This window comes from Heteronotia binoei, chromosome 11 (genome assembly GCF_032191835.1).
Source record: "Heteronotia binoei isolate CCM8104 ecotype False Entrance Well chromosome 11, APGP_CSIRO_Hbin_v1, whole genome shotgun sequence".
In the NCBI taxonomy this organism is placed as follows: Eukaryota; Metazoa; Chordata; class Lepidosauria; order Squamata; family Gekkonidae; genus Heteronotia; species Heteronotia binoei.
Genome location: NC_083233.1, coordinates 46,710,932 through 46,738,743, shown reverse-complemented (window position 1 = coordinate 46,738,743; position 27,812 = coordinate 46,710,932). Strand labels below are relative to the sequence as shown.

At 44.9% G+C, this 27,812-nt stretch overlaps 1 protein-coding gene across 3 annotated transcripts; it reads left to right on the top strand.

Moving 5' to 3' along the window:
• Positions 1–74: 74 nt before the first annotated feature.
• Positions 75–27,013, top strand: SLC7A3 (solute carrier family 7 member 3). 3 transcript variants are annotated; one of them, XM_060250096.1, is made up of 12 exons: positions 75–144; positions 18,267–18,676; positions 19,357–19,515; positions 19,997–20,177; positions 20,525–20,637; positions 21,149–21,371; positions 21,502–21,641; positions 21,729–21,831; positions 22,029–22,249; positions 22,630–22,796; positions 23,911–24,019; positions 25,643–27,013. In XM_060250096.1, the coding sequence occupies exons 2-12, from the start codon at positions 18,295–18,297 to the stop codon at positions 25,771–25,773; spliced, it is 1,929 nt and encodes a 642-aa protein (XP_060106079.1). In that variant the 5' UTR covers positions 75–144; positions 18,267–18,294; the 3' UTR covers positions 25,774–27,013. The 3 variants fall into 3 exon arrangements, with proteins under 3 accessions (XP_060106079.1, XP_060106081.1, XP_060106078.1); XM_060250098.1 differs by having other exon boundaries at positions 85–140; XM_060250095.1 differs by lacking the exon at positions 75–144 and adding an exon at positions 15,953–16,121.
• Positions 27,014–27,812: the final 799 nt, after the last annotated feature.

Genomic DNA, 27,812 nt, shown 5'->3' with positions numbered 1-27,812 from the left:
TGCGAGACCAATAGGCCCACTCGGAGGAGGGCGCTTTGTAGGAACGCCTTCGCAGCTTCCAGGAAGCTCAGTCCGTCTCCCCCGCTTCGCTCATTCATTTGCTTTTTAGGTGCGAGAAGCAGCGGAGCTACGCGCTTTTGGTGGGTGAGAAGAAAGCGGTGGAACTGGACTCGGTTTCGGGTTGCCGGGGAGGGGGTAACACCGATTGAGCGAGGGAGGGAGGACGCATGATCGCGGGTCCCCTTTGCCTAGCTGTTGCTTCTGGCATGCGGAGTTCTTGGTTGCGTCAGCCCTGGTCAGGCTCACGCTCCCCGCCCCCCCCCCCCAACCTTTCAGACCTCATCAGGCAGAAGTTCAGCCAGTGAAGGAAAGCTTCACCTGTAGATCTCTGAGCTGCGAACTTGTGGGTGCTTGCGGAGGCTTCTCCACTCCAGCCCAAACCGTTGCTGTTTCGCCATCCACGTGTGAAAGTAGCGGGCGTCCTGGAGCTCAGTTGCTCTTTGGGGGTTTTGGGGCCGAGTGTGGTCGACGGGGACAGGAGGCTGGCAGGGCCTGGGGCAAGGAAAAGTCGTCTGCTGGCTAAAGGGGATGGCAGAAGGTCGCTGGGAGTGCGAAGTGAGGCCGGGGTTGGAGCAAGGAAAAGATAGTGATGCTTATTGGGCAAGGAAGATTATAGTTTTGGTAGATAGATGCCCATGTCTTCTGGAGACCTGAAGCTGGAGGACTGTTGCCCTACATTTGCTCCCCGTAGGCATTTGGGGGTTTTTTGTACCCCACCTTTCTCTCTTACTTGTGACCCAAAGCAGCTCACATTATTCTCCACTTCTCCATTTTATTCTCACAACAGCCCTGTGAGGTAGGTCAGGCTCAGAGTGTGTGATTGGCCCAAGGTCACCCTGTGAACTTCCATGGCAGGAGTGGGGATTCCATCCTGTGTCTCCCAGATACTAATCTGATACTCTTAACCACTGCACCACTCTCCTATAGCCATTACCTCCAGAGAAACTGATCCCTGCTGCTTGAAAGGGAGGGACGGCAAACAGGCAAGGCGTGAATTGACAGGCTGCTGGTTGACAAAAGGATCCCATAAATTGGAGGTGAGGAGGGATGGTGTTTCTCCTCACTCCAAGCTGAGCTGGTTCCTGGAAGGGAGGCCAAGATGTATATGGCTGTGTCTCACCAAGTCAGATGCATGGGTCTCAGTCAGTCCTCCAGACTGTGCTCTTTCTTTCCTCTGTTCCCTTCTTCCCTCAGCTTGAGAATGGCTTGGGATGTTCACATCTTAGCTACCTTCCCTGATAAGCTCTTAGGCAGAGTCTGTTGACTGAGTCTCTCAGATGTACCTTGTCCAGTTTCTTGCTCCACTGAGTAAACAAAAGGGTTGGGGGAAGAACCCTGAGCTGTACCCAAAACAGTGCTTGGTGCTAATTGGTACATCCAGGGCTTTTTTTGAGCAGGAACACACAGGAACACAGTTCCAGCTGGCTTGGCATCAGGGGTGTGTGGCTTAATATGCAAATGAATTCCTGTTGGGCTTTTTCTAAAAAAACTTCCCCTCATGTGAAACAATGGTGCCATCAGGGGGTGTGGCCTAATATGCAAATGAGTTCCTACTGGGCTTTTTCTACCCAAAAATCCATGGGTACATCTGATTATAATGGTTAGTCCAGTCAGAGGCGTTTTGGTGTCTCGGAAGAAAAGCAAGTGCCAACTCTTGCTTTTTGATCCCTTCTGTGTTGCCCTCGTGCAGTCTAGATTCTGAAAAGTGGTTTCCAGCTACCTTCTCCTTCAGCCCAGAGTTGGAGTACTAGACAGAGCTGATGCGATGTTATGGGAGAGAAGTAAGAGGATTCCATCTGAGATCCTGGTCTGAATAACAGACTGAAATGCATGAGAAACTGTCTGAACCTTGAATGCCTATGCAGACTTTACCTTGCCCCTTAGCCACAGTAATGGCAGTGGTGGTATTCCTCAGATCCTACTGTTGGGAAGTACCGGTTCAGCATTTCTGTTTCCCATGTCTGTTTTTAGAAAGGGACATGGAACAAGAATAGATGCCTCCAGGATGGGGAGTGGCACAGTGGGGTGCTGGAGCCCGTTTAAAGGGAGCCCACAGTGCAAGTTGAAGGACCCCCACCCTGACTATTTCCTCCTATTGTTACCCTCAGACTCCTCAAGCTGTGGGATCCAGGAGATGGGGAATGTTGCTCCCCGCTCATGTGGAGCATATCCTCTGAATGTATGCTTGTGCATCTGTTTTTGTCTCCTCCTGTACAAGCAATGTAGGGCATGCTGGAGGTAAAAAGGAGCACTTCAGAAGTGGGGGAATGGGGCTGATTGCATCTCCACATGGTGCTGCCCAGGCACCAGTAGACTGAAGAGGAGAGCTGGTTGCTAATGCCTGCCTCTGGATAGCTTGCCTTCTGGTTTCTGCTGTCCCTAGAATGTCTCTGTAGTTAGGTGCTTGACAGTAATCAGGCAGTGGCTCTGGAAAACAGCCAGGTTCTCCTCTCTTCCGTTATCTGGCTTCCTCTGGTTTGAGGCTGCACAGTTTTTCTTGTTGCTTTGCTTTTGTTCCTACCCTGTTCTTGTAGACATAGTCTGGCTACTTCTCCTGTTGCGGGGGCAGGACCGTGTTCATGCAGACACCCTCTTGAGTTGAAGGAAGCCATCAAAGCGCTTTTGCTTCGCTGAGCACAGTTCAGCTGCTCTGTTTGTGTTCACGCCTGGGCTTCAGATGAACGCAGCTCTGTTGTTGCTGGCTGAGAAGGCTCAGCGTCCTTTCGGAGAGCATGCTGTGCCCCTCCCTGCTTCTGAACAGTGCAAATGATCTTGCCAGAGTAGGACTTGCCCCATCTCTTCCCAGGGTGCCTGGGGCCACTGTGGGTGATGAGAAGCTCTCTTTCTGTCTGCAGAGCGGCAGAAAGGGGCCTAGAGGAATCTTTGTCTGATTTACTTGTAAGCTGAGGCATGCACTACTAATAACTCCAGAAGACAGAAGGACCTGATGATGTTTTGTTCTTATGAATTTGGGCTCAGACATGAACGGGGATTAAGTTAAGGACCGGGGCAGGAGTCAGGACTTGTTTTGCCACTTTTCTGGAGGTCTGCCAAATAAAGTGTTGAGGATATTTGGATGGAGAGGGCTGCCAACTGCTCTTTGGCCCCAAATAAATGAATGATCCAGTACTGTTCCCAACTGAGAATAGTAGCATGGCATAGATGCCTTCTCATGCATTGGGAGGCTTGACATGCTTACTTTAATGATGTGCAAGCTGTTGGTCTTCCAGAGATACCATGTGGTATGCAGAGATACTCCACAGCAGAGTATCTGCTTTGAATGCCCATGGTTCCAGGTTCAATTACCAGCTGGCATCTCCAGTTAAAAGGATCCGGGAGTGGGTGATGTGAAAGTCATCTGCCTAAGTCCCTGGAGAGCTGCTGCCTGTCAGAGTAGACAATCATGATTTTAAATAGATTCAGTGTAAGGCTGTTTCATGTGTGTACTTCCTCTCACTGTGTGGCAAACTATGGTCTGCCTTCAGTAGTTTAGCCTGGTTGGGCTGATGGATAGCACCAGGAAGCAGCACTGACTTCTTGGAAGGAATGAGGGCCATTTTGGTCCTGTCTGCTAGTACTGAGCTCACTGTGAGCCTGCAGAGAGTCTTCCAGATTTTAATGGCCTAAATGATGAAAGAGAACCATGTTTTCAGGTGCAGATTATACAGACTCTTTTTCTTCCCAATTAGATTCTCAAAGCTTTTCTGTGGCACTCAAGTTTCAGATATTTTTCTACTGCACAGCTTACTTTAAAGCAGACTGCATTAGCATGGCATCCTAAATTAGTCCCTCTAGGTTTCCAGGTGTTCGGCATATTGGTCTGAAATCCTTCAAAGCTGCAAAAGAGTACACAGAGCTACATGGAGAGAGATCTCCTCCAGAAATGTGGGAGGGGAGGAGACTAATCTGTGTGATTTTTGTTTCTGTAGTGCTATGAATGTACCTAGCGCTGTACAGAGTAACATTAACAAACAAAGAAAAGGTCGGGTTCCTGTTCCAAGGAGGTTACAATTTAAGAGCTGACAGTAAGGGAAATGATAGACAGGATACTGGGGAATGGACATGCACAAATGTAGATATACACACTTAAGTTTAGTTTCGAGTTGGGGTTAAGACTAAAGCTCCACTCCCCTTGGAGGGGCTGTAAAATATTTGTAGCTTGGCTCCTGGCTCCACTAAACTTCTGGATCCTTCAGATGGGTAAGGGCAAGGTGATACCACATTTACAAGAGAGATGTAGGAAAGAGCCTGTGAGTGGGTATCCAGAGGCTTAGGATCACCCAGTGGGGTGTAATGAAAAATGGTGAAAGAAAAAACGTGTATCCCACTCTGATCTTTGGAAGAAAGGCAGGATAAAAATTCTGCTTAATACTGGGTAGACAGATAAATGAATTCTGATCTGCCTCACTGCTGCGGCCAAAGTTGCATTTAGTTCCTGTCATGCATTTGATCCCTAATGCCATGGAACCTGGAAGGTGGTGAGTCATCCCAGGGGCTTGCATGTCCAGTGTTTGAGGATCACTGAGCTTTGATATCTTGGCATATCATTAGCATGATAATTTTCTCCCCCCCTTAAACCCTTCACCTGTTAGTCAAGGCAAGGTAAGGGGGGGGAAGAGAAGAATTGGGCAGGAGTGGGGCAGCTGTGCAGGGAACAGCGACAGATGGGAGGAGGCAGTAGCTTTTCCTCTTCAGTGACTTTGCTGATGTGATTGGCCTTCTCTGCTTTTGTTGTTCTTAGCTCTCCAGGACTTTTACCCCCATCAATTCACGCATAGGTGACTCTGTCGAGGACACTTTTTGCTTCTTAACCATCATTCTGTGGAGTGCAAGTGTTTCCGTGAGTCAGTTCTGCTGTCATTTACAAAGTGTGAATTGGCAGGGTGATGTTCCAGTCTGTCACAGACACTGCAGATATATTCTGGGTGGCAAATCTTATCCTGCTGGTCATTCTTGTTATTTTGACATTCAAGCAGTGAGAAGGGTCTGGTTTTGCCTCACTGCAATGAGAGGAATTCTGCCTTCCCGTTGAGAGTATGTGGCCTAGCTGGGTGTTGAGGGGGCATCTGGAATAGACTGTGAGAGAAGAAGGAGCTGGAATGCTGAGGGCATCCTTGAAGCATCAGCTTCCCTCAGAGCAACAAGTTCTAGCTGGCATGCCCTGTTCTCCCAAAGGTACTGTCTAATGAGGTTGCCTCATGAGTGCCCACAGTTTCCCTGTTGTGTCTACTTCTCCCTCATAATGGACAGTGTGAGCAGCAAGCTGAGTGCCGTTGCTATGGCCTGCTTGTTGCTTTTGATTGTCCTCCAGAGCAAGCTTAGTTTGATGGAAAAAACCAACAAAAAAGTACTTACAAAAATAAAAAAGAAGGGCGAGGCAGGGCAGCCTGCCTTTTGTCTTTTGCTATTTGAGGGGGACTTTGAAAAATATGGAGCACCCCTGGCAGAAAGGTTTCTGCACTGGCTGTCCTCTGTGTTTCTGACTGTTCTGCTTTTGTGTGGTGACAGTTTTGTATGCTGCTCTCTTTGCAGCTGGTGAATACAGGAGCATTTGCTGTGGCAATGGAGTATCTACAAAGCAGTCTCCTGAATGCTTTTTCTTGCCTCAGCCCCCTGTGGCTGCCATCCCTCCCCATTCCCCTCCCTGTGCCACCAGAGGACTATTTTTTTTAAATGGTAACTGTTAGATCACTAGTATTATAAAATTGGTAACTGCTGGATCACTGGAGTTTTATAATCACCTGCTTTTTAAAATGAAAGCTGTGAATTCAGAGGAGCTAATAGACTGTGGTAATAGATTGCTATAACACTATAGTGAGCTAGCTGTTTGTGTGTGTGTGTCTGTTAAACCTGAAAATAGCTCTTTGGTAATGTAATGGGAAGATGCTGGCCACAAGAAGGAAAGTGGTGGCAGATAACAGCCTTTCCTTACAAGACTGCCTGATACTGTACATTGATAGCACTTTTCTCCCAAGAACTGGAGAAGAGGAGGTTTAAGAGCTCACCATCGTTAGTGCAAGGATGACTGTGGCTCGCCGACGCAGGGATTAGGGGGTTGGCCTTGCAGTGGCTTTCCTCCTTCCTTGATGGACGGGGACAAAGGGTGGCAATTGGGGGAGAGCGGTCCCGGAGGCACCCACTAGTGTGTGGGGTGCCACAAGGGGCAGTTCTCTCCCTGATGTTGTTTAACATCTACATGCGCCCCCTTGCCCAGATTGCTCGGAGGTTTGGGCTTGGGTGCCATCAATACGCAGATGACACCCAGCTCTATCTGCTAATGGACGGCCGACCTGACTCCGTCGCAGAAAACCTGGACCTAGCATTGCAAGCCGTGGCAGGTTGGCTCAGACTGAGCGGGCTGAAGTTGAATCCAACGAAGACAGAGGTCCTTTGCTTGGGTCGCGGTGCCCTGGGAAGGGAAATCCCCTTGCCAGTCTTTGACGGTGTGCTGCTGAAAGCAGCCCATAGGGTCAAGAGCTTGGGGGTTCTTCTGGAGCCTTCATTATCAATGGAGGCACAGATAGCGGCCGCTGCCAAGTCCGCGTTCTTTCATCTTCGACGGGCGAAGCAGTTGGCTCCCTTCCTGGAGCGCCGTGACCTAGCAATGGTGATCCATGCTATGGTCACCTCGAGACTGGATTACTGCAACGCCCTCTACATGGGGCTGCCCTTGTGCCGAACTCGGCGGCTGCAGCTGGTGCAGAATGCGGCAGCTAGGCTGTTGTTGGGGCTCCCAAGGTGGGAGCACATACAGCCGGGGCTACGCAGACTGCACTGGCTGCCAGTGGCGTACCGAGTTCGTTACAAAGTGCTGGTTATCACCTTTAAAGCCCTATATGGTCGAGGACCTGCCTACCTAAGGGACCGTCTCTCCCCATATGAGCCCCAGAGAGCGCTGAGGTCAGCTGGAAAAAAACAGCTGAATATCCCTGGGCCAAGGGAGGCCAGATTGAAGGCCACTCGGGATCGGGCCTTCTCTATTGCAGCTCCACTGCTGTGGAATCAACTCCCAGAGGAGGTACGGGCCCTACGATGCTTAGATCAATTCCGTAGGGCCTGTAAGACCCACCTCTTCAAAATAGCCTTTCAACTAACCACAAGCTAAGAAGTGCCGCTTAAAATGCTTTTATTTACTGAATTCTATTGAAGATCTAATGTTTATAGCACCATACTGTCAATGTTAATTTTAATATAATCTGTAATTTGTTTTAACCATGATTTTATAAGTATAACTCGATGTATAATGTATTTTTATGCTGTGAGCTGCCCTAAGCCTGCCTTGGCGGGGAGGGCGGGATAGAAATATAAAGTTATTATTATTATTATTATTATAATGTCATGCCGATGTTAAAAAAAAAAGTTTGGCCAATGAAACAGATAAACCCATCTATGGAAGCAGCCTTCTTCACAACTAAAGGGAAACCATCTTGGCTCTGCCCCAGGTTTTTTTCTTTGTGCTTCTGACCATTTTATAACAAACAGGATATCTTGGCTAAAATAACCATCACCAGCTTTCCTTTGTTGTGAGCCCTTAGTCCACCCTGGCTTCAGAGGTCTTTCAGGCAAGATATAGGTAAACTTTAAACATTTTCTTCCTGGTTTAAAAAAAAAATTACTTAATGGCATCAGCATCCTGCCTTTCTTCCATCATACAGCAGTGGCATCCATAGGGTGGGGGTGGAGGTGGTTTGCCATTCATGCACAGATAGAAGCCAGGTCTGCTTAGCTTCTGCAAGATAACTCCATCATGTGTCTTCCAACTACTGGACTGATGGTAATATTCCATTAGATTGTGGTGCTACCCAGAAGACACCACATACAGAGAGCAATGTGTAATGCATGTCATTGTCTTGACTTCCCCTTCTAGTTAAAGTTGATAGTTGTGGCCATGTTGGAGAATGTGCTAGGATAGGCCCAAACTCATATAAACTGGAGACAGCTACCTATTCTTAAGATATCCAAGAAGTTTTACAAATCCCAAGAGCACATTTTTACAACTTATGTGTCTTAAACTGGCACTCTTTGTGGCTTTTTAGTTTCTCAAAGCTATATAAATGCTATTAGCTAAACCTAACAGACATTCCAAAGGAGAGAATACATTATTTTATTGGCTGGTTGACAGTATGGTACTGCATTTTCCTCTGGCCCAGCCATTCTTCTTTTCTACACATTGGTGGGAATGCTGGGCTCTTCAGATGCTGTTTTGGAGCAGCAATCCAGTATGGCCTGTTTCCACTTCTACACAATTGTAATTCCTACAGCTGCTTAGCAGCTTCTCAGTTACCATCACACAGCTAAGCAAAACAATCAAATTGAAGTTCAGTAGCACCTTAAAGGCCAACAGCATTTTTCAGGGTATAAGCTTTTGTGAGACAAAGTTCCATTTGTCCGATCCAAATGAAATTTATGTCTGTGAAGTGCAAAAATTGCTAGGTTGGATGCTGCTGCTTTAGACAGGGGCAACTTCTCATTTTGAACAGAACATCACTCCTGAATCCACATCCTGGATGAGCAATTGAGCACCTGGCATTTAAAATCCAATTCTGTTCAAATTAAGTAACTTACATAACCTCAGGCTTTTGCAGTCCCAAATAGACTCAAAACCCCCATCCCATGTATCCTTACTTATATTCCCACTACAAATATGCTTCTCATGAATAGCAATTTGTATTTGGATGCATCTCTTTACCCTGTAAAGGGGAGACATTGGGGGTAGAATCATCCATAGGAAAACAATCCCTGCTTGTAGAAAACTGGTGTTACATTGGGTGGGGGGAGATTAATGCAGAAGAATTCAATTGTGTCATTCTCCCATCCAGGGCTTTTTTTGTAGCAGGAACTCCTTTGCATATTAGGCCACACCCCTCTTATGTAGCCAATCTTTCAAGAGCTTACAGGGTTCTTCTTACGGGGCCTACTGTAAGCTCTTGAAGGATTGGCTACATCAGGGAGGTGTGGCCTAATATGCAAACAAATTCCTGCTCCAAAAAAGCCCTCATCTGCAATCTAAATTGGTGATGGACCAAGAAAAAGTTTACTGCCCTGTCTTCTCCAGTTCAGTTGACCTGTGGGCTTTGTATCTGGCTTCCTAGGGGCTAACAGAACTGCGATTAGCTAGAGGAAGGGAAGCTGATAATGATGGGGTGGTGGTGGTGGTTTCTTGCTTCTGCCAGTTGCAAACAGTGCTTGCCCCTTCCAGGCTCCCCCTTATCCTGCAGTAACCTAGGCTACGCTGCGTAGGAGCTGGTGCAGCTTTTCAGTTGGGGCTGAGGCCAGGCAAACTTGACCTTCTCTGGCTTTCCTTCTGCTGAAGTGAGATTTATTATCTATTAATAGAATTAGATGGAGGTTCAAAGGCACCATTAGCTTCCATACTGAAGTGATAAAATGCAGGTTCAATTGCTTTCTGAAGACGGAAACGTTTAATTATATGCTTTGCCAACTTAGCTGCCAGCCTCTGTCAATTGTGATGGCAAACCCTAACATTGATTACAGTATTTGGCTGCTTGCACTTTATTCAGTGGTTTGCTGTGCCAGTTCTGTCCCACTGCTGAGATCTTGGGTGGAGGAGCTGCAAGGGTGCTTTTATTGTGAGTGGGGTCGTCTTTGTGGATTTTTAGTTTCTCAAAGCTATATAAATGCTATTAGCTAAACCTAAGAGGCATTCCAAAGGTGGGAAATACTATTGAATTTCCAAGGGCAGTGCCATAGGGTTTTGGTTCTTTTGGATGAGACCAAATTTAGGGTGCTTTTGTAATATATGCTTTATTTACAAATATATATTGAAAGGATAATAATGTACTTATAAGCAGACAGTTCAGCCACCAGTCCTTTTCTGGGACCACCGAGAAAGCAAGGATACTTCAGTCGTCAGTTCACTGTTCTGTGCTACTTTTGCGTCTTTAATTCATGCTGCAAACATGGCTCAAACTCTAAAATTATGTAAACCTTTTATATATGCAAACTGCAGACCATGTCCCTGCTTCTCCTTCCAGCTCTGAGTGCTATTAACTTCTGAAAACAGGATACTGAGCCAGTAAGAAAAATACTCCCAGTTTTTAAGGCCATTAAGGATTCTGGCCATTTATTCACAATGACTAAGATAGCTAAATGGCCACCAGCCATCTCTCCACCTAACCTACCCTTCAAAAAAACAAAAGAGTCTGGTCCTCAAACAAGTTCTCTGTAACATTTACAGCACTTCCTAGAAAAGGTAACTGGACAGGTTAACACCATAAATGATTTCAATTGTTTATGTATTTACAAAGTGTGATTTCTTCCTGTTGTCCAAGGCATCAGTTTCTCATTAACAAAATCCAATAATGTTTAGTCTTTAAATTAACAATTTACTACATCTGCAAGGGTTCCTGCTGTTTGTCATAGGACTTTCTGAAGAACAAATGCACGTTCTGATCACATTCTTCCTCAGCAAAGCTATCTCTTGCCTGGGTTTCCTGGCTTACCCAGGCCCATAAATCTCTTTGTATCTGCTGTCTCTCATTCTTATTGTGTTATTTCTGCATTGATTCCTGGCCCATGCTGTGCAAAATGCAGATGTAAAGCCCTGAGTAATTTTGCCTCTTATTGGGGTATCTTCTTCTAGGGCATTAAGGCTGTGTCACTCAGGCTGGCTAATAGCAATTCCTCAGTTAGGGTTGCCAATCTCCAGGAGGGCCCTGGAGATCTAGCACTTTTACAACTGATCCCCAGCTGGCAGAGATCAGCTCTTCTGGAGGAAATTACTGCTTTAAAGGGTGGACTCTATGGCATTGTACCAATACCTCTACTTCCCCAACCCCACCCTCTCCTGGATCCACCCCCAAAGTCTCCAGGTATTTTCCAACCCAGAGTTGGCAACACTAACCGCAATAAACCCAGTACAGGGTGTGATCTTAAACTAAGGAGAATAGGTTGTCCACTTGCTATTGCCTGCACATGTTGTTTTCTGGATTAGTCCAGTGACAAAGCCCGACTCTTTACACCAAGGCCCAATGAGGGAGGGAGAAGGCATTTTTGTGTGTATTTTGTAAGGAATAAATTGTCTATATGCCTGTCTGTTAGGAGAGATATGTTAAAACTTTAAGGGGATTCAGATAAATTATGGTTGGACTTGAAGGCCTTCATGGCGCAGGACAGCCGAAGAAGCTTATGTGGAGTTTTTGCCCTTCCTGTGCCTCCAGGAAACAGCTGATCTCCCCCCTCCCCATCCTCCTAGCTATCTGCTTCCAGTGCTGGTTCATGGTTTTTTCTGCATTTGCTCTCTCATGATCATGTGTGGGATAAATCAGAACTATGAGGATTTATTCTCCATCCATATAGCTCCAAGCCACTCCTTTTCAAGGTTAATTTCTGTTTCTCTGGCTTCAGCTCCTGCAGATTCTTTCTCATTCCTTGGCTGTCTCCTCCAGTTTGTCACTGTCACCCTGCTAGAAATACACACAGCCTGTATGTTCTCCACAGCCTCATGGGACTAATCAACCTCATCCAGCCAGGGGCTCGGCTGCTGGGCTGTTGGATCACCTTTGACCCCTTGTAGCTGCTGATCCAGGAAGTGTCTCCTTGCCTCACCTGATGTGCTGCCTCAAGGCTTTCCCCTCACAGTTGCTTAGATTTCTGCTAGAAGGGCTGCTACATTTTTCTTCCCTTCTGGAGTAATCACCGCCACAGTTTTTCTGAGGATTTTCAGTTTTTGCAGTTTTTTCTGAGGATTTTCAGTTTTTGCAGGTAGGATTCTGGGTCAAAAGGAAAAATATGCCTGTTCACCAGTGTTCTGGCCACTCATTTTCTGTGTTTAGTATTTTTCTGGACTGAGCAGTGTCTGGTGAAATGACTGGATGATTACAGTCAAGCACAGGTGTTGGAGGGAACCCTTTGAATCCTTAAGGTGGAACTTAGGCTTGGTTATGCCAGTGGGGCAGTCAGCTGATACATCTTAGACCAGAGAATGCCTTGAAAGTGTACTCCCATATGGTCTTCACAGGGCAATTTGCGATGCTGTCATATTTTATCCTATTTTGCTTCTTAAGGAACTCAGGGTATGATAAAAAATGTGGCTTTCTACCCTCTTATACTCAACATAATCTTGTGAGGTTAATTAGGCAGAGAGTGTGTGACTAGTTTAAGGTCTATCAGAGACCTTCATGATTGGAATGGGCATTTGAACCCGAGTCTTCCCTTGCTGACCACAACACTACACTTAGTGTAAGTTGTCAGAAAGGCTAGGCTCAAAAGTCTGCTTTCTTAAGCTCTCAGATGTAGCTTCCATAACCCATTCCTGTTCTTTTCTATCGATCGTCTCATTTCATGGAAGAAAGGAGAATGATGTTTGGGTCCCCACTGGGGAGAAAGGTGAGGTGTAAATGAAGTAAGTGAATAAATTTTTTCCCAGCACACTTCCAATTCAACCTGAGCAACATCTGCATTTTTAGGCTACACTTCACAGTACATGCTATTGAATGAAATTAAGGTGGTATTGGAATGTGATTACAAAATATGGGCTTTGTATAATTTCCCCCCCTAATTACACAGAATAAAGCTTCTTTTCCATCTTTAATAAACCCAGTGGGCTCAGATTTCTAAGAAGGTGGAGTTCCCTGCATCTATATGCTTTTCTTTTGTTTCTGTTACCCTCACATGGTCCTCCTGTCAAGAGCTCTTCTCTTCCTCTTTCCTTTTTCTGTCTCTCTCTTTCATAAACCCTCACTCTCTGGATGGCAGCTCAGCTCTGTTCCGCCTTGCCGTGCTTACGCCACCAGCATTGAGGGCTTGCACCTGGAGATCCTCCAAGAGCCCTCTCCAACCTCTCCATTGTACACTGCCTAAAGCAGATGAGTGGCAGCAGGCTTTCTGAGCCTTGAGACCTGCATCTCTGGTATGTAGCAAGGAACCAGTTGAATCTCTCTAGGAGTTTGAAGATGATGGTGCTTCTAATAAGACACTTATCTATGTGTCGCTCTTTTGGGGGTCTTTTTAGATAGCTTCCCTGACTGGCTGTGTTGCAAACACCGATGTCCAGTGTGATCTAGCATGTGTTCAAGCATCCCCCCTGTGTTCTGTGTTGGCCAGGAGCATGCATTTTTCAGTCCAGTATCCTAGCGTGCATGACTGGACAGTAAATCTTGAAGTGGTGTCCTGATACATTTGCAGTTGTGCTAAAAGAACTTCTAAGCAGCTTAGCCATTTTTATCACCACGTCTCTTAATGCAGAATATGCTGCTTGGCAGCTGCCCCTCCCCATAAGCCTGTTCCTGGCAGAGTGTGGTGCCCCTCGCTGACAAAGCTTCCAATCCCCTGTGACGACAGCAGGGGCCTCCGGTTTGACCGATCAACACCAGGTGGGTTCATAACGCAAGAGGTTTCCAAGTCCCAAGCAGGCAGGTTTGCCTTTTGTCCTTCTTTTTGTTGAGTGTGTGTGAGGTTGAAAGGACTACAGAAAGGTGAAAATAATTTCAAAGCTGCTGGCTTTTGAAAAATGCTGTTGCACTGGAGTGTCTAATCCCAGAGATGCTGGCTGGGCTTGATGCGGCGAAAAGAGCTGGCCTGGTGTGTGGTGGTGATGGTATTCTCTGCTTCCCTTGCTTGGTAACTCCTGGTGTTGTGTAAGGGTTTTGGTTTGTGGGAAGATGCAGCCTAGGGTAAAAGGTTCATGCTGCTGCTTGCATAGACAGTTTCTGATGGTCGTTCTCTCAACAGTTTGTTCTGCCAGGCTCCAGCATTGGTGGGGGGAAATGTCCTTCCCAGGAGAACGAGTGAGATTCTCTTCCGCTCAGCTGATAGCAGAAATTTGCTTTCCTTTGATGCTCATCCATCACTTTCCCTGTTGGTCAGGAGCCTGAGGCGGCTGTACTAGGCACTGTGCATGTGAGTTCTGGGCTGGGGGTGGGGAGTTGCTCTTTCCTGTTTCTGGAGGGAATTCTGACTCAAACGCAGGAAATTCCCACCAAAGGCCTTTGGAAATGTGGCAGAAGATTCTTGAGAAATGGCTCTGTCTGTCTGGCGATTGCAAATCAGCTCCTAGCAAAAACTTCAGCTGCTTTTTGGTTCATATCCTTTTCGTGTCTAAAGGAGGAGAGAAAGAAAGACATGCTAACTAAAAATAAATCCAAATAAATCAAGAAATGTTTCTTCCCCTGGATCGCTTTTTGAAGAGTGTTCCTGAAGTTTAATTTAATATAATGGCCGTTGCTCCTCCAATCCCATCTGCCTGTTACAGAGCTAATTAAAGACGTGGTACTACCTTTCATGGGGTCGCAAAGAATCAGACTCGACTGTGCAACTGAACAATAACAAAACTACCTTTTGGTCACAAGTTGGCCAGTTATTTTTCCCCTCTGCCCTTACAATTTTTGGCACCATCTCAGTGCACACAACCCCCTCCCCACACCCAAGGCATCTGATAGCAGGAAAAGGAGACAGCCATTAATTTTCATAGATTAATGCTGCAGAAAGAGGAAATGAGTAGGTCTTTGTGTTGCTGTGTCCCCTGACAGTGCTATCAGTCAGTTTGATAGACTGGCTGGTACCTGTATTGATTCCATGAGCCAGACTAGATGATGGAGGTCATTTGGAAGTAACAGGAGCTCTCAGTTGGGTGGTTATATAGGATTTGTATCTAATGGGAAGACATTCATTTTATTAATTAAAAATATACAGCATTAATTTAAAAAGAAATGCACATTCAAGTTTTAGCAGTCTTACAAAAACCATTCTGAATTAATTATTGTTATACATATTTTGTTTTATGTTTAATGCTTTATTTATGTTGCTTTCCTCACCATTGGGGATCTAAAGCAGCTTCTTACGTACTTCTCAATTTTATCCTCACAACAATCTTTGAGATAGGTTTGGTTGAGAGAGTGTCACAGGCTCAAGATTACCCATCAAGCTTCCATAACAGCCCAAGTCCAACACTCTAGCCCTATGCAATGCCGGCGCTCCTTGTTAAGTGTGTGGTTGCCAAGAGTAATTTGCTTATGCTGTGTAAGAACAGGCAACCATACAAGGGCAAATTGAAAAAGAGAAAGAGAATCCTTTTCTTCTTCATTCAAGGCCACAGTGCATCACAGATTAACATAGGAATATGTGGGCTAGGAACACACTTTGTAAACTAGTAAATCTGGATAAATTCTTTGTGTGGGGACCATGTGACTTAAGTTAATAGTTGAAGTCCTGCTTCTTAGGATTTGTTTTTGTTTTCACTGTGTGGCCTTTAGTTCAGGTCCTGTAGCTCAGCATGTGTGTTCTGTAGCCTTCACAGTCCATTTTCATACACTAGATACAAGACTCTCCAGTTTCTGAAGGCTCATGGCCATGGTTGCACCCTTGCTGCAGCTCCAGGATCCAGCCACCAACATTGGTATTGGAAGCAGAAATCATCCCAGTTTCCAGACTTGCCTTTCCTTCCCTTTTGAAATATCTTGTGGGAATAAAGCTAGGCTACAAGCTTTGCTTCCAGATGTCGGTGAATCCTGCCAGAGCAGAGGCTGCATGTCATTATTGGAAACTGTCATTCATTTACTTGATTGTGTCCAGTAAAAGCTCCTTGCAGACAAGCAGGTAGTGATGCTTTTCTAAATTAGATGAGAATGGACTTTCTCCCGGGTGTTGATGTGCTGTTGATGACTGACAATTGGCATGCATGACCAAGCGAGCCAGGAAAACTTTTCTTTCTCTAGCCTTTCTATTTTAGTGGATGTCGGTAAGGCTGCATCATCCTGTAATTTTTGTTTTGGTTGTTTTTACTTTGTTTTAATATTGTTGTAAACTGTATTGAAATTCTAAGAAATGGCGTGGTATCGTTAACCATAAAGTGGGTTGTGCAGTGTTATTATATCGTGGGCATTACATGTTATATTTAGTGCTGACAAAGGTGTTGCACCCTGGAACACAGCCTGGCTTTCCAGAGAATAGTTTGCTCTAGTGTCAGTCTAAAGTTTGCTTAAACTGGTTAATCGCTGAAGATGGCTTCCTGACGTTTTATCCAATGAATGACTTGTGCAAACACAGTTATCCTGAGATTTACTTTGTGCTAATATTGGTGGACATCTGCAGCAGGCGTGAAGGTAATGTATAACTCTAGTCCATTTGGTCCTAAGCTGTCTTCTTGCCACTTCTAAGGCAAAATACTTTGAGCCGACACTGTCATGTGACTGTAGACAAAACCCCACCGCAGGCCTTCTCTGAAATAAAGCCTTAGCTTGGCTGAAGCATTGTGTTATACAGTGAGAGTCTAGGTTTCTTTTTTTCATTTGTATGATGGCACTGAATCAACACTAGACTTGGCAGATCAAGCTCCAAGATTGAGATTTGAAGTCTGAAATGCTTTGATTTGTGGGAGGGCTCTAAAGCAACTCTCCCCCCCCCCCATCCTCCCCAGCTTAGAAGGTATATAGTCTTTTGGGAACCTGTATTTGACATTGTTCTTTGGAACCAGCTTGCAAGTATGCAATGCCAGTACTAAAGGTAGTATGCCACTTGGTATCAGCTGCTGGGGGAGCACAGGCAGGTTGGTACTGCTGCCTTCCCGGAGGCAGCTGTCTGGCTACTATGTGAACAGAATACTGAACTAGATGGGCCTTTGGTCTGATCTAGCAGGACTCTTCTTATGTTCTTATGCTTGCTTCTGTATGCCTGACCATTTAGCACCCTATCTTGCCCGGAAAAGTTGGCCTAACTTCCACCATTTGGGAAAAGAGAGAGAGAGACTGCACTATGGGGTTTCTTTGCAAGTATCTAAATTCCAAGCAGTAGAAGGTCTCAGATTGCTGGACCTTGCATCAGCATAACATTTGGGTGTTTAACGTTATTAACGTTGTTAAACAAAAAACTTTTAGTGTTGGAAGGTCATGGAAATAAATTTGGCTGGCACGCGTATTTGTATTATGGAAAAAAGAAGATGGATGGTTTTTTCTCTCACCCTTATATAAGAAATAATTTGCTGAATACATGGATTAAATACAAGAAATATGGAGATGAGAGAAGACCGTTATGGATAGTGCCAGCTGAAGTAATAAAAATAACGGCTGAGATAGGCGAAGAAAAGTGGTTGTCATATAATCAATTATTAAAAATACAAAGTGGCAAAATAGAACTGAAAACTGCTGAAGAGTTGAATCATAAATATGATTGGTTTCAAATGCAACAAATAAAGAGCTTGGTGGAGAAGGATATTAAAACTGAAGGAATAAGGAAAGAGCAAACAGAATTGGAAAAAGTTCTGCTTGAAGACAATGATAAATTAATTTCAAAAGTATATAAATTAGTGAAGTAGTGAAATCACAAGATGAAGTAGTGAAATCACAAATGATTAAATGGGCAATTCATGTAAATAAAGAAATACAGATGGAAACTTGGGAATATTTGTGGAAGAACTCTATGAAACTTTCAACATGTCAAAGTATTAAAGAAAACTGTTTTAAGATTATGTATAGATGGTATATAACTCCTAAAAAATTGGCAAAGATGAATAATAAGATGCCAGACAGATGTTGGAAATGTAAAAAGAATGAAGGTTCTTTCTACCATATGTGGTGAACTTGTGAAAGAGCTAAAATGTTTTGGCAGATGATTCAGCAAGAGATTTCTAAGATCTTGGGATATGAGTTTAATAAAGTTGCAGAGACTTTTCTGTTGGGACTACAAATGGAGAAATTTCCAAAAGAAGATAGAACTTTAATCTGGTACTTGCTCTCAGCCGCTAGGACATTGTATGCGCAGTTGTGGAAGCAAGAAAAAATACCAGAGAAATGTGATTGGATTATAAAAGTTATGACATGGAGTGAAATGGACAAATTAACAAGAATATTAAGAGACTATGATTTAGAAGTTTTTAAGATGGAATGGAAAAAGTTTAGAAGATATGTAGAAAAAGTGTGGAAAATAAAAGGACATTGGACAATCTTCGATAATGATTAAGTTTTAAAAAGAAGAAGAATATAAATTTTTGTTTTAATAGTTAAGGGTACCTTTAAATATTTGCATTTAAAGTAAATAACACCGGCGGGGGTCAAGTAACGGGGGGAGGGGTGGGTAGAAAGTATGGGGTAGATAAAAGAAGCTTTTTTTTTAAAGATAAAGATATAGATTTATTACCATATGTTACCAATAAAATTGTTTTAAAACGAGCATAACATTTGGGTGGACTTTCTAGATCCCAAAATCCTTGCTGCACTTTCACGGCTGTCATGCTGTAATATGCTGTCTTCTAGATATTTTGAAAAAAGTTGGGCCTTACATATGAGTAGCAAGATGCTGGAAAAAACCATGAAGAGTTTTGGCAAGAAGTTGATCCGACGACGTGTGGTAGACCTTAGCTTGGAAGATACCCGTTTTGCACGCTGCCTCTCCACCCTGGACCTGATTGCTCTTGGTGTGGGTAGCACTCTTGGGGCCGGCGTCTATGTCTTGGCTGGGGAAGTGGCCAAGGAGCAAGCTGGGCCTTCCATTGTACTCTGCTTCTTCATTGCGGCTGTCTCATCAGTTCTGGCGGGACTGTGCTATGCCGAGTTTGGGGCCAGAGTTCCAAAGGCTGGTTCTGCCTACCTCTACAGCTTTGTGACAGTTGGGGAGATCTGGGCCTTCACCACAGGATGGAACCTCATCCTCTCCTATGTGATAGGTATGTGCTATTGGATTGAAATTGGGGAGGGAGAAGCGTCTGCTTTTTTTCCTAGATCAGGACATCAGAATGTGTCCTTGACACAACGAGAGCTTGTTTGCTGTTTGATGCTGAAGAAACATCATTGTTGTATTTTTCTCAGCAGGCTGACCTCTTTAACTGGGGATCCCAGAGTGGATTTTTATTTTTAACTCCAAATAACTCCACAATCCAGTCATTGCTATATGAGATATTACACAAATATCTTGAGCAATTGTCCCCTGTTCTCTTGTTTAATTTGTTCCATTTATACCCCACTTTCTTCCTCAGTGGAGAGCCAAAGAAACTTACATTGTTCTCCTCTCCTCCATTTTATCCTCACAACAGACCTGTGAGGTAGGTTAGGTTGAAAGTGTATAACTGGCCCACGGTCCCCCAGCAGAATTTGAATCTTGATTTTCCAGATCCTTGTCCAACTGTGTACTCACAACACCACACTACTCCTTAATCACAATTCCTCAGATCAAAAAAGGCGGAAGGGGGTTATTTGGGGGTTATATATTGGTTTCATATTGGTAAAAATTATGGTTTGCAAGCTACCTTGAACCATGAGGAAAGGCAAAATGTAAATATTTTAATTAATACATAAACTTATTGTTCATATTCTTGGATTAATGAAGGATTTGTTTGTTGATAACTAGGCACTGCAAGTGTTGCTCGTGCCTGGAGCTCTGCCTTTGACAACATCATTGACAATCGCATCTCCTTTTTCTTCCGGAACAACACTGCCCTGCACTTGGAGAATGTGCTGGCTGAGTATCCTGACTTCTTTGCCCTCTTCCTGGTGCTGCTTCTCACAGGTAGGATGATCTAAGGTGGCGAATCTGCCCTCCCTTGCAAAAGCCTGCAAGTTGCAGAGCTTAAGTGGAGCCAAGCTTCCCTTGAACTTGGTTGTTCAGTGCCTGGGCTAGCCCAAGACATGTGAAACTAATAATAAGAATAAATCCAACTAGCCAGACTCGGCATCTAGGACTAGACAAATGGGCAGGCATGTTTAAGGAGGCTTGTGTTCCAATGCCACTCAGACCAGTTCCTCGCTAGCCTTTGTCTGGTCTCATGCTCCTTTCCCTTCGGCTTTTCTGCCTGGTTTTGCACATGCTGCTGTGGAGCCACGACTTGCCCTGCCTCTGGTTTTCAGGATCCTGTGGCAGCATGTGCAGAATTGGCCAGAAGAGCCGTGGGGGGAAAAAGCACGGAATTGGGACAAAGGATAAAGAGTTTTAGGGGAGCTGGTATATTCTTGTGTCTCTCCCCAAATCCTTTTTCTTCCTCCCTCTTCAGGCTTGCTAGCATTTGGCGTGAGTGAGTCTGCACTAGTGAACAAAATCTTCACTGCGATCAACCTGCTGGTCCTGGGCTTTGTCATCATCTCTGGCTTTGTGAAGGGGGATGTCAAGAACTGGAATGTGTCTAAGGAGTATTATGATAACCGGTCTGAAGAAGCTCTGAAGTCTAGAATCATGTAAGAAAAGATGCCTTTTATCCTGAATGGGCAACTGCCTGGCTTGCTGTTCCAAGCTGATTCCTCTAATTCAGCTGTGGAGCAGAGCCACCAGAAACCTTATTACCTGTAGGGATTAACACTTGACAGCTCTGGGCACCCCAGACTTTGTCACGAAGTTTGTTTGTTTTTTAAGTCGCTGCATTAGCAAAGAAGGACATGTGGCAATAGACTGGTGAAGAAAGGGAAAGCAGCAGTGCTGGAGGAGAGATACCTGTGTGGGGGAGATGACCCCTCATTAGCTTGCCTGGCTCCTCTGAGTGTGGCAGGAGACATTTTCTTTCTTCCTCCTTCCTTCTCTCTTTCAGAGCCGGTCAGTTTGGTGATGGTGGCTTTTTCCCCTTTGGCTTTGAGGGGGTCCTTTCTGGTGCTGCAACTTGTTTCTACGCCTTTGTTGGATTTGACTGCATTGCAACAACAGGTAAGGCAACTGCAGGAAGAAGGGAACCACAGGGAGAACTCTGCTTCTGTCTCCTCTCCCCCTCCCCTTTCTAACAGAGCACTAGGGTAGGTGGTTAGTCTGGGAGAGGGCAATTCATGCTGAGTGGCTGGGCATGGGGACTGTATACATAAGCTCATTCACATGGGATCCCTGCCTGAGAGAGTGGTGGCTGCTGTTCCATTCCTTGTGGAAAGCGTCTTCCTGTGGCCTGGGAAATGAGTCATTAGCTGTGCAACCCGGTGACACAGATGGCTGCTTTGCCTGGGAGCTCTGAGGACTCCTTTGTGCAGAACAGTTCTCATGCACAGTGACTGTCATCTGCCCAGGTAATAGATTCAACAGTGCAAAATAATAACAATCAAAAAATGCACTACATGTTCTTGTATTTAAATCTGCATTTCCTGCCCAGAATTAGGTTTGATCAAGTCCTTTCCTGCCTTAGGCATTGTACAGGAGTGCTGATTTCACTGGAATCAATTCCTGTCCTCAGGTGAAGAGGCTCGCAACCCTCAACGCTCCATCCCTATTGGCATCATTGTCTCCCTTCTCATCTGCTTTGTGGCCTACTTTGGGGTTTCTGCTGCCTTGACTCTAATGGTTCCCTACTTCTTGGTGAACAAGGATAGCCCCCTGCCTGCAGCCTTCAAGGATGTGGGGTGGGAGCCTGCCCGCTATGTTGTGGCTGTTGGCTCACTCTGCGCCCTCAGTGCAAGGTAAGGTCTGGAGGGGGAGGCAGAGCCAGGCAGTGAGAGATGCTGTGTGCACACTGCAGTTTGTGCCCTTGGCTACCCGAGGTTCTTCCCATGTCCAAGGGCTGACCATCTCTTTTCCTGCTCAATGCAGCTTGCTTGGCTCCATGTTCCCGATGCCACGAGTGATATACGCCATGGCTGAAGATGGACTCCTTTTTAAGTCCCTGTCCCGTGTGCATAGTCGCACCAAGACTCCCTTGGTGGCCACAGTTGTGTCAGGCATCATTTCTGGTAAAGATATGGTGGTAAAAGGTTTCTTTGCTCTCTACCCCTCCAGTGGGTGAGGCTGAGTCTTATGTAACTTGTATTCTATTGCAGCCCTGATGGCATTCCTCTTTGAGTTGAAAGACCTGGTGAACCTCATGTCAATCGGCACACTGTTGGCATACTCATTGGTAGCTGTTTGTGTACTCATCCTCAGGTGGGTACGTAAGGCCTTTGGCCTGAACAACTATAGATGTAGGGTACTCAAAGCCACATCCAAACACTGTAATGTCCTAACTATTTGCCGGGGGGGGGGGGGCGGGGAGAAGGTGCTTGATCTCTGAGACTGATAGAGGCTCTTTCTGCATAAGTGCTGATGATGAATTGTCTTAATTTCTTTGTTTTTTCTTTTAGATACCAGCCTGAGATGGGTAGCTCGTCCAAGGACTTGGAGATGTTGGAGGTGAATGGAAGCGAAGAAGAGAAGGTGATAATGAATGTCTCAATCAACAGTAATCAGACTATGCAGACTACGCTCAAAGAGAAGTTCACCTGGGGGAGCCTTTTCTGTCCTTCTGGAGGGATCCCAAATCACATTTCAGGACGCATTGTCTACATCAGCACCACAGTTGTCTGTAAGTGCTGGGGGTAGAGCTAAGGTGTTTTAGGTAACTAGAAATTTAAAGCTTGTGTTGGAAGTCCTCTTAACAATGGCACTGAGATCAGAAGTGCTTCTAAATTCCAGCTAAGTTGGGGAGGGGAATGTTCACCTGCAGGTGGTCAACTGGGCACATAGAACAACTTCATTCTGGCTTGGGCCTTTCTGGAGACCCGAAGAAGAATGGAACTAGCTCAGTAGCAGATCTGAAATGCCTCAAGCTAGTGGTGCAGTTCTGGCCCTGATATTTTCTGTTAGATGGCTCCTGGGAAACATGGAGAGGTTATGCTAGATCAAGATAATGTTCCTCTCCCACCTTCCCAATATAAAGCAGAAGGTTCATTCTCTGTCTTGCAGCTATCGCGATCACTGTCTTGTGTGGAATCCTGGCGCAGGAGTGGGAAGCGCTCATGAAAGGCAACATTGGTTGGGCTGTGGCATGTGCGCTTCTCCTATGTATTTTGCTAGTTACCACTATTATCATCTGGAGGCAGCCAGAGAGCAAGAAACACCTCACTTTCAAGGTAGGACTCATGGCCGGAAAGCTTCTCGTCGTTCTGAGATTGTATGTGGCAGAGGTTAGTGTTGCCTAGATCTGCCATGCTGCACTTGGCATTTTTTGTGCTTAGCATTTGCTGAAGGAATGATGACACTTCTGCTGTTTATTTTGAATGGTTGGATCATTCCATGCGAATAGCAATCCTGCCTTCTGCCTTTCAGAGTGGACAGTTCCTATCTCTGCCCTTCCAGTCTCTCCTTCTCACAATGCTTTTGTAATCTGATTTCTCCCATAGGCAGACTTCTACTCTGCCTTAGTAACTTCTGTACACCTTACAGGAAGGTGTCCTTTTATGCCTTTGGGCAGCCTTTTGAAATCATTATAGAAAAATTGATTGAATGCTAAGTTGGCCTGGGCAGTCCAGATGATGATCTCCTTTTATCTCTGTTGTGTGGAAACACATTTTTCAAGCATTCTGAAGCCAATTGGTTGGAAATGCAATTTCCTCATCCTCCCCAAATGTGAGTGCTCTGTGAAATAGTGATTGTGCCAATGCCATCAGCATTTATTGGACAATACCTGTGTCTTCAGAGTCTGCTACCTATGCTTGTTCAGTTTTGGAAGTATCTTTTTTTGAGGTGGAACCATTCTCTCACGCCCCCACACATGTAACATGCCTAAGCACTGCTAAAACTCTAAACAGCAAACAAAGGAATCTCCTATCTAAATAAAACTGTTAAGCAGCAAATTTACCTTATCTTGAATAGCAGTATTTCAGAAACATGGGAAACTAATAACATTAGACCGAACTGGAATTCAGTCTAATGTTACATCTGACTGAAAACTGTCTTTGCAAAATCTAATGAAACTGGCAAATGCCATTATTTCCTTCTGGTTTAAAACAGGAAATGCCTGTTGCATATTGGATATTGGTGTTGCAAGTATTCTAAGAGGTAGTCTGTGCAATGCATATAAACTCCCTCCCTGGTATTTTTTTTTCTTTGAAAGACCTGGACAATTCACTGGAATTCAGTCTAATGTTACATCTGACTGCAAATCTTGTGAGAGAGAACTAGTCTCCCAAAATCTTGTGAAATGTTTACATCTACTTGCCTTGGGGGCTTTTTCTTATTTTCCAGGTGCCTGCCCTGCCAGTACTCCCTCTCTTTAGTATCTTTGTGAATATCTATCTCATGATGCAGTTGGATGCAGGCACCTGGGCCCGCTTTGCTGTCTGGATGGTCATAGGTAAGGAGCCTGATCTGTTTGAAGCACTGTTGTGCAGGACTGTTCCTAGTAATGGTCATGGCAGAGGGAGCATTTTCTGCATGGAAATGCTATTTGGGGTGGCATTTAAGTGTTCAGGTATCTGGTGATCCCTGAAGCTGCAAACAGAGACTTGGGAGTTTCAAGAGGCATCATTCAGCCAAGCAGGAATGCAGAGAATAATCCTAAGAAGAGCCAGATGGGTAAGAATCCAAGCTTGAAATGAGTTGGAATGCTGATAGTAGCTATGGATACAGGAACCAGAGAGTACAAGAAACACAGGTCTGATTTTCCTGAGCTGGAAGAGAGATGGGGAAGTTCAGGTGAAGCTGGAAGCAAGCCTTTCTGATTAATACAGATGGAGGCTCCCAGGTGGAGAGGAGGCTGCAACCAGGAGGAGCTTTCACAGAAAGATTTCCAAAATATGAATAGGAGGAGGGTTAGAAACAAGACGGGTAAAGTCCTCAGGAGTAAAATTCATTGTTACCAGTTGAGATCTTTGTGGGCAGGGGTTGTCTTAGCCAATCGGACCGGTGCCCTGGAGCATGCATTGGGGGAGGGTGCTGATTGCCCATATCCTTGCCTCCTGACAGAGAAGGGCAAAGAAGGAAGAGCAGACTCCTGTTGCCACTTGCTTCTTGTGATGGCAGAGCCTCCCTATCCACCTTGTACAAATGAGGAATGCCCCTTGCTTGACCGCAGTAGGAGTTAGCCCCTGCAGGGAGTCAGTGGTTCTTCTGTCCCATCCTGGACCTAGCATCATGAAGACTGCCCCTGATTGTGTGTGTGTGGAGGAGCTTTTGTCAAGGATGAATAAGGCAGATGGCAGAGAATTATTCCCAAAGGCACCTTGGTTATTATTCTAAGCATTTAGATCCAATCAACAGAGCTGGTGCCTACTAATTGGGTCAGTTTCGCTCTGGGGTTTCCACTGAGCCAGTCTTTACCTTTTTTTTGTGTTTGTTTGCTTCTATGCTTAGTAATGGTTTCTTTGTGATTAAAATTAGATCACTAGAAGCTACCTTTTCTTTTACCCCCTTCTCCTCCTCTGTCCTACAGAAAGACCACGTTGGGTCTTACAGGGAAATCTTGTGACCCATATGTAGACAAGGGCTTGCTGGCATTCTCTGAGTTTTGGCGGAAAAGATTTGCTTGTTACAGGCCAAGAGATAGGGACTGATGTCAAGAAGAAGTCCTGGCACCTGGCCCTCAGTTCAAACATTGGGTTCACCTTCGCTAAAGGAATTTGTGCAGCAGGAGTTGAATGAAAGAAGAGCTGAATGAAAGCTGCTACCAGTCAGAGGAGAGCAGCTCATATTAGGGTTTAGCAGTTTACCTTTATAACTTACTCATGTTAAAATATGTTAAACGTTACTATTATTGATACCTAGATCCTGGAATTTTTACTGCTGACATACATCAGTGGCTGTCTTTCACACACTTTCTCTGAAGAGCTCCAGGAAACCTTCCTGATCCTTTTTATGATCACAGCAAACTCTTCAGGTCCTACCCAGTCCTGGTTTAGAACACTAACACTACACAACACTGACTCTTTGGTGTAAAGCAATCTAGCAGCTGAAATAAGTGTTTTTGTAATCTATGCAGGCTTTGCAATCTACTTTGGTTATGGGATCCGGCACAGCGTAGAAGCACAGACCATTCGACAGTCATCATTAACAACAAACAAGCCTCTGAATTCTGCTGGCTCTGACCTTAGTCCAGATACAGCTATCTGAGAGAAAGAAGTGATGATTCTCCACCTCTCCTGCCTTTCCCACATCATAGTTGCCCTTGAGCTCTTGCCTGCCTCCTGCCCTTCCATATAACAAGCAGGAGAAGGAAAGACCCTGGGTGGATTGTTTCCCCTTGTCCTTGCAGTAATCCCAAGCAAGGTTATCCTGCAGGGGAGACAAGGCAAGCACCAACCTCAAGGGTGGGGGGGGGGGGATCAGATGCAAGGCACTGCACCACTCTTGCCCTTGATAAAAACTGACAGGCAGGAAAACTGCCATATACCTGATGTCTGTATTTATTGTCTAGCTATACTGGCTAGAAGTTGCCTTTCTTTTTTGGAAGAAGCATGTGTGTGGGTAAGGTGGCTGGAGGGTTAAAAAATGTGTCTCAGTGCTCTTTGGTTGTAAATTTTTGTTTTCCTTCTAACTTTTTTGGGTAATTTTTTTATCAGAAATATTGTTTTTTATGATTAAAAATCCAAAGAACCTTTAAAAAAAAGCAAGGAGGGTTGATCTGTCTGACTGCCAATGTGTTGTGTGCCAATTTTACTTATTAAGCTTCTCTGCTATGTACTAGGTGATGGTTCTTCTGGAATCACAGTTGCTTGGGGTGGTCCCAGGTCTCAGCCAAGTGACACTCAGGCTGTTGGAGAATCCAGTATCAACGGTTCTCATTCCAGCCCATCTTGTCTCCCTTGAATGGCAAGAGCTAGTTGGAATCACTGTAGCTCTTGCAAACGGCTGCAGCATGGGTCATTTATTATCTAGCACACATCTCTATTCCTGTGAGTAGGCTTTCTTTTAGCTAGAGCTCAGATAGGTAAAACTACCCTAGTGGTGATGTATGTAGAGGTAATAAACATTCTGTGGCCAAAAATTGAGCATTGTGGAAACTAGACACTTTTCAGTTGTTTTGTAATGTTTCGAACTGTCGTGTGCTGTATGGTGTTTAATAATGGGGCCTGTGCCTGCTTCAAATGTAGTATGCAAGAGCCAGATGCTCTTTGCCAAAGTCATTTACTTGAAGTATTGCTAACTGTACATGTTGAAGCACACTTCCAAAATTCTGTTTGTCATATGGAGGAAAAATATCAACAGAGCATGGAAGTTCTGCCTATTTCCACTTCCTCCTGACTTTACCATGTATCTGTCTCATGCTTATTTTCAGCCTTAAAACCTAGGAACTTGTCTGTGTTGGACTTTTTTTTTTAATGTAGATTCTCAATACAGAATTCTGTACAAATGTTTGGACATGTGTGGTTTGATTTCAGGAGCAGAGGCAGCCCCTGAGCTCATGGCTCTGTTGATCTTAATGTAGATCTGTAGGGCAGCTGGATGCATGCCCATGAGCGGCTTGGTAACTGTGCTGTGTCAGCAATCTGGGTCAGATAGTTCCTGAGCAGAACAGAAGCTTAATAAATGTTCCTGTAAAAGCATGTACCATTTTTGTTCCTGTGTAGTTGCAGCACTGCATATTTCTGCAGTGGCATAGTATCTAGACCATCTTAATAGTGGGAGCCAGGCTGGCTCATGATGTTGCTAATCCACAGAGTCTTGAAGTGGCTGTCGAGTGCATTCAACATTGTTACTCCTAATTACAGCCCATCAATGGCTGCCTTTCACGACAATGTCATCTTTGGCTGAAGAGAAGCAATGACAAAAAAGGTGAACATGAATTAGGATGACACCCCCCCCCCCCCCAGCCAGCCACTTACCATAGCAGTGCAATTCTGCACCCAGGCACTTCATGGTAATAATTATATGCAGACCACTCTGCCCTTTAAAAGGACAATGTGTGAAGATCTAGTGTAAGATCCTTATCTGCTGTCAATCAATACTGACAAAGACAGTTCACAAATCAACTAATAGAAAGCCAGTCTGGGAAGGGTGCTTTTAAAGACAGCAGATTACACATCCTAGGTTATAAATAAGATCCAGGTTTTACTGCAGTTTCTATTGGCAATGATTCTAATTTCCAAAAGTTCCCATAATTGTAATTGACAAAGATGGTTCTTTCTGCCCTCCTCTCATTATGGGAAGAA

Coding starts and splice junctions, on each gene's coding strand:
- SLC7A3 (XM_060250096.1), top strand. CDS start 18,295: ATGAGTAGCAAGATGCTGGAAAAAACCATGAAGAGTTTTGGCAAGAAG. Junction 20,178..20,524: donor GCTCTGAAGTCTAGAATCAT/GTAAGAAAAGAT, acceptor TCTCTCTTTCAG/AGCCGGTCAGTTTGGTGATG. Junction 20,638..21,148: donor TGACTGCATTGCAACAACAG/GTAAGGCAACTG, acceptor TCCTGTCCTCAG/GTGAAGAGGCTCGCAACCCT.